Source organism: Fragaria vesca, linkage group LG7 (genome assembly GCF_000184155.1).
Source record: "Fragaria vesca subsp. vesca linkage group LG7, FraVesHawaii_1.0, whole genome shotgun sequence".
Lineage (NCBI taxonomy): Eukaryota > Viridiplantae > Streptophyta > Magnoliopsida > Rosales > Rosaceae > Fragaria > Fragaria vesca.
Genome location: NC_020497.1, coordinates 11,002,970 through 11,008,693, shown reverse-complemented (window position 1 = coordinate 11,008,693; position 5,724 = coordinate 11,002,970). Strand labels below are relative to the sequence as shown.

At 37.6% G+C, this 5,724-nt stretch overlaps 1 protein-coding gene across 1 annotated transcript; it reads right to left on the bottom strand.

The window, feature by feature from the left end:
• Positions 1-1,148: 1,148 nt before the first annotated feature.
• Positions 1,149-5,405, bottom strand: LOC101291089 (aspartic proteinase-like protein 2-like). Its single transcript, XM_004307092.1, has 10 exons — positions 5,133-5,405; positions 4,480-4,609; positions 4,138-4,391; positions 3,719-3,946; positions 3,424-3,586; positions 3,220-3,293; positions 3,033-3,129; positions 2,660-2,726; positions 2,224-2,295; positions 1,149-1,706 (listed from the first exon to the last, which is right to left on the bottom strand). Exons 1-10 carry the CDS (start codon positions 5,366-5,368, stop codon positions 1,534-1,536), a joined length of 1,494 nt encoding a protein of 497 aa, XP_004307140.1. The 5' UTR covers positions 5,369-5,405; the 3' UTR covers positions 1,149-1,533.
• Between the last annotated feature and the right edge of the window lie 319 nt (positions 5,406-5,724).

Here is a 5,724-nt window from a genome sequence, read left to right as displayed (position 1 = left end):
AGCCAAAGGTATAGGGAAAGAAAAGTGGCCTTCATCTTCGACCTTGCATGCTTCCTCAGTGGTCAGCTCAAAACTCTGTCCATTACCATTGACCGATGGAACCTTCAAGTCGCATTCGAACTCGGACATGGCTTTCCAACCCAAGAAGTGAGTCTTGTACTTGTTTTTAAGGTTGAGGCTGACAACAAGAGTGTCAACCTCATGACTAATCACACCCTTGAAGGATCGTGTGAGAACAACGTTGGACTTGGGCTTTTGCGAGATGGAGTTAAATTTCTTCACAGTACCAATTAAGGCATCGTCGGCCGTGTTGTTGTACGCTGCCATAACTTTGATTTCGTGGTGATGGACGCTGTAATATTTGTTAGGGTTTCGAAGGGAAATGGAGAGGTCGAGGTGGTAGTTGAGGGTGTCATTGGTCGTGGTGGCGGTGGTGGTGAAGTTGGCATGAACTCCGTCGAGGTTGACGTAATAGGGGCGGTGATGGATGGAACAAACAACGAGGACAAGAAGTGCGACGATAAAGGAGAGAAGTACAATGATAAACGTGGAAAGGGTAAGGCAGCAAAAGATGCTCTCATCGCTGCTATCATCGCGAGAAGAGGCCATGGCTTGAGGTAGCAAAGGCTGCAAGTAAAGCAGGTAAAACTTAATGATCGAGACAAGCTAGCAGTAAGGAACCGAAGGAGATTGGTGTATTGCTGCATCTAAGAGAGGCCGGGTATATATAGAAATAAGTAGGGAAAACAGTCACCTCGTTTAATCTAGCTACCTTCTCCTCGTAGGATTAGGATTCTCCTGATGATCATCTTCCTCATTGGATTAGGAATTTAAAATTGTCTCTTATTAATCATCCTAAAGTTAATTACTAGATTCTCTGATTAATCATCCCTAGAAGTTATAGGATTCTCATTCTATTAGGATTCTCTGATACTAGCCTGTTGTCAAGAATTAACGAATTATTCCAAATTGAACTAGGATTTTTTTTTTTTCCTTGTATCGTCAGGAAAGGTACATAATCTAAGATGCGGCTAGATGTCACATGCACAAATTGATCTAAAACTCGATATATACTTCCCAAAAAAGAACAAAGGCAAAGAAAAATAGAAAATATATACTTTCTGAATGCGTCATTCAAAACAGCCAATGTGTAATACTGTGATGCATGTACCATATGCTTTTTCATAAATCTTAAAAATCTGTGCAGTATATGAAACAAATAACTTTCTGAATGTCTCATTTACAATGGTGCCAATCCAATGAAATTCGTAATTCTATGTACCTGATGAAAGATAATTAACGATCCTAACCTAAAAAGCAGATCAAGCAACCAATTCTGCTACACAAAGTGGGCATATATATGCACCTACAGACAGCCTGTAGAACTTCTGATGTTAGATCTCGCGTGATGGTATACAACTAAGTATTGAAGAAGAAATAGTAATCGAGGCTTATTATGATACATGTGCCGTAACTCAATCCTAATCCTGCATGTCGAATAATGACTGTATGTGCTACAAGAATAGAAAAATGTCAATGATTGATATATATGTGAACAAGGAAGGCGAACATCATGCTTATCGGTATCAAATTGAAAGGGTCAATCCTCAGTGAGCCACTGCTGCTAACATTGACATCTATGGACCCTCCATTAACAGATGCAGTTCCGGTGCTAGTATTTGAAGAAACGCTGACTGACATTGAACCTGGTGAAATTATATACGTACAATCAGAATCGAAAAGAAGATCCAGGAAAGGCATAGTGGTTTGTCAATGTAGCATCTCAAATGAGCTATACACAAAACTTGAACCCTACTCAATTCCTAAGTATATACGACTAATGCAAGCTCAAAAACATGTAACAATTTATTAATCGATCAGTGCATAATCACGTCTGTTCTATACTTCCAGAAAGTGAAATTTTATGTTCGAGGGAATTGCACATTGAAATTCATGCGTAATATACATATAACTGATTAGAATCGAAAGAAATATCCAGGGAAGACTTAGAGTTTGTCACTGTAGCATCTAAAATGAGCGAAAATACAGAGTTTCACCCTACTCAATTACTGAGATAGACAAATGGAAGTTAAAAACAAATAGCATATCATTAATCGATTTGTGCTTACTTATGTTCTATATATAGTTCTAGAATGTAAATAACATGTTCGGGAAAATAATGTATTGAAATTCATGCATAATTAACCAATAATAGCAACTTACAGTCGTATTGAACCCAACCAATACGTTGATTAGCCAAGTCATAGACAATGATCTTGTCTTTTAGGACGAGGTCTGCAGAAAATGATGATAATAATGATGATTCTCTCAATGCAGACAAATATAAAAACAAAAAACCAGCATAACATAAATAAATGAATAAGCAGATGAAGATACCACATAAAAACCTAGAATGTTAGTTTCTAAACTTTAACCTATGATTAAAGTGAAAGCCTTTTCATAAAACAGTAGTGCAATGGATAAGTTGATTGTTTAGACTTTCGAACTACAAATGTAAGCATTAAAAATCAGTTGGATCTACACAAGCAATTTGATAGTGTCTTGGTCATAAAAACTACAACTTTCACAGAAACGAGATGGTGTTTCAACTTTCAACAAACTTAATTAATAGAATAAAAGTTGTGATCATGTTACATACCTCCCAATACAGTTATATCTTGACCCTCACTTTTTTGAATGCCAATGCACCATACTTGAGCACCACTCTGTAATACAAAGATAAATAACAATATCTGTATCAGTTCAGGATCCAGGATTTGGAAACCCAACTATACATGTCGCACAAGATCAGTAAGAAGTCCTAATTTATTTTATTTAGTTAGATCTGTACCACACATTCGGATATTCACACTTTATGTAGAAACCAGTAGCCAAAGAAAAGAGTCAGGAAACAGATCTATAAAAAGTACATAGAAGCAAACTGTACAAATAAGGGAGTTGCTAACCAAAAATTTAGCGAATACATGTAAACAAGTTTTAATCAGTTCAAAGAAAAATATCAAGACACTCACTACAGAATTCTGCTGCAACAGGTAGTCCTCAGGTCTTAATATCATGGATGCATTACCGGCAAAGTTCAAACTAACTTGGGGAAATGCATCACTGATGCTGAAAAGAAGTATACATACTTTAAGAGTTATAGTTCAGCGGAAATAGTAGCAAATAGATTATCTCAGATAGAATGTTTATAATATGAACCTGGAGGTGACTATGTAACATTGTTCTCCCTGAGAAGTAACAGGAGTCACAGACTGTGAAACGGCACTTGTAATCTGCAGAGTGATGGAAATTAAAAGGAGCTTAATGTACTTGAAATAATGGTCATTATAAACAGAACACAAGTTCCGAGTGGTTAAATAACTTAAATTTAACACTGTGGAAATCATTATGACAGAAAATTACTGCAGTGACAAAAGGATCATAGGCATCCTCTGCAAGGTATGACAAAGTCGTCCCAGAATCAATTATCGTTCCTTGGTTGCTTGAAGTTTCAAAGACTGATTGATCAATTGGTAATGTTTGACCACTAACACTAATGCTCTCCAGATTTAAGTTATAATGAGCCCTGAAATGTTGAGGATGCAAGTAAGTTTCAGAAACAGAGATTATATGATTCAGCTCCACTATTTAATTCAAACAGTAGGGTTTTGGCAAGATGAGTAGATCACTTCATATGTAAGGTGTCAGCTATACTTACTGATTTTGAACTAGTGGGCTATAAACAATGTTAGGTTCCACGATCTCACCAAGAACCAATATTCCCCCGCCACTGTCATCTCCTTTCAAGCAATGAGAAAATACTTTTGGAGTTATTCCTTGTGAAGACAGCTGTGAGATGACAGACAATTCCTGCTGCCCAAATCCGAAAATCCCATCAACTGCTCTATCTGTTTTCTGCAACACCCCGCTTGCTGACGTGCTACACCTGCAGTTTCATAAGTCACCAGTCAAGGTATTGTTCAGTTATCCATTATGCTTAATTGTAGTTAATATTTCATCATATTCAAGACAGTTTCACAGATTATAGTCTTGGACTGTATTTCAAAAGTTGCAAACTAAAATGTATAGCTGTTGTTGTTGTTAGAGATTCGTAGTGGAAGACACATTTTGTCTCACCCAAAGACTATGGAAGCTGAAGAATTCGATGCCACAGACTGATTATCGGCTGCTGTATCAAAATGTAATAAGTCGGACACATAATACCCTGATGCCCCACTCCCATCTCCATATTGGAATGCGTAAGTACACTGCTTCTTTTGTGAGTCACAGCTAGAATCTTGTGTATCAAGTCCAAGAGTACACATTTTATCAGAACAGGAGACCACCGAAGCAGTTGATGAGCTCTGAGGTTCAAAAGAATGGAGCTGAATCTGTACGAAAACAAGGTGATACACATTAAAAAAGCTGCACAAAACATCAAGTCTAAGTCATGTAGGACTAAAAGAGATGTGTGTTTACTTTAAGTCCGGAGGATTGGGGGCAACCGGAACAGGAATTGCAACCAACCCATAAAACATCACTTCCGGTATCAATCTGCACATAGAATTCTGTTGCAGGAGTGCCGAGTTTGACGCTTGTAAAGTATAGCCTATGGATGATCAAGTGGATCATGAGTTTCAAAAAAACGAGTATAGAAAAATCGAAAATGAGAAGCATGGAAATTGAACAAAATGATTGACATTATTCAAACACATTAGCCAGTACCAAATACCAATACAGAACTAAAACAAATCACCAAGTTGCAATGAAAATCGATCAGCGTTTACTTATCACACCAATTATTATGATCACTTTGCTAATTAACCCTCTAGCTGCCACAACTCTAGATCAGCTTATGCAGTCCAAAAATATGAAACCAAACCAGAAACTAAAGAACACAAAATTCAGAAGTATTTGACTTTTCATTGTCTGATTAATTTCAAGTTTCAACAAAGCTTAAATTATTAGGAAGTTGTTCATCTATATATTTTATATTGGTTCACAAAAGTAAGACGTGGACTGCTCAACTATTCCTGACTAGAATCCTTGTGCGACACTTACAAGAAAAGCAATCACAAAACAGAAAACAAAAAAATCAAAATAATTTCAACAAGAAATTAAGAAATGAATACCCGACTAAGTATGGATTGAAGGTGCCTCCCACAGGAAAATCAACAACACCACTCAACACCCTGCCATGCCTGAGACGGTCTCGGGCTCTCAGCTGACTCAGTTCCACCTTATGATTCGTCGGAAAAGATCTCTCCAGGGTCAGCGTCGCCGGGAAACTGCACAGCACCACCGTCACAAACTGCAGCAATAATAATAAAACGGCGACCCCCACCACCCGAAACAAAGTTGCCGCCATTTTTTTGATGGTGTGGTGTCAAGACCTCCATTTCTTCATATTCTTTGCTTATATAGATACAGAGGGGAAGGCTGGCTTGTCCTAGTCTCCAAGATAACAAACTTCCAACAGGGTTTGAATATGACCGCCATAATTATTTTTTTATATATTTTTGGAAAGAAATTTGATTAATTTAAATAGGAGCTACCATGGTTTTGTTCTTGGCCGGCGTTTCAGTGTGAGCTAACATGACACGACTTTCTCCAGAGAGAGGTGTTTCTTCACGTAAGTGGGTCTGATGACGAAACTGCACTAGCTAGGTGGAGTTTGGACTTTTTGTTCAGGTGTTATATATGGCATATGGTCAACTACTAGTT

Coding starts and splice junctions, on each gene's coding strand:
- LOC101291089 (XM_004307092.1), bottom strand. CDS start 5,368: ATGGCGGCAACTTTGTTTCGGGTGGTGGGGGTCGCCGTTTTATTATTA. Junction 3,587..3,718: donor AGCCCACTAGTTCAAAATCA/GTAAGTATAGCT, acceptor TCAACATTTCAG/GGCTCATTATAACTTAAATC. Junction 3,130..3,219: donor TGTTACATAGTCACCTCCAG/GTTCATATTATA, acceptor ACTTCTTTTCAG/CATCAGTGATGCATTTCCCC.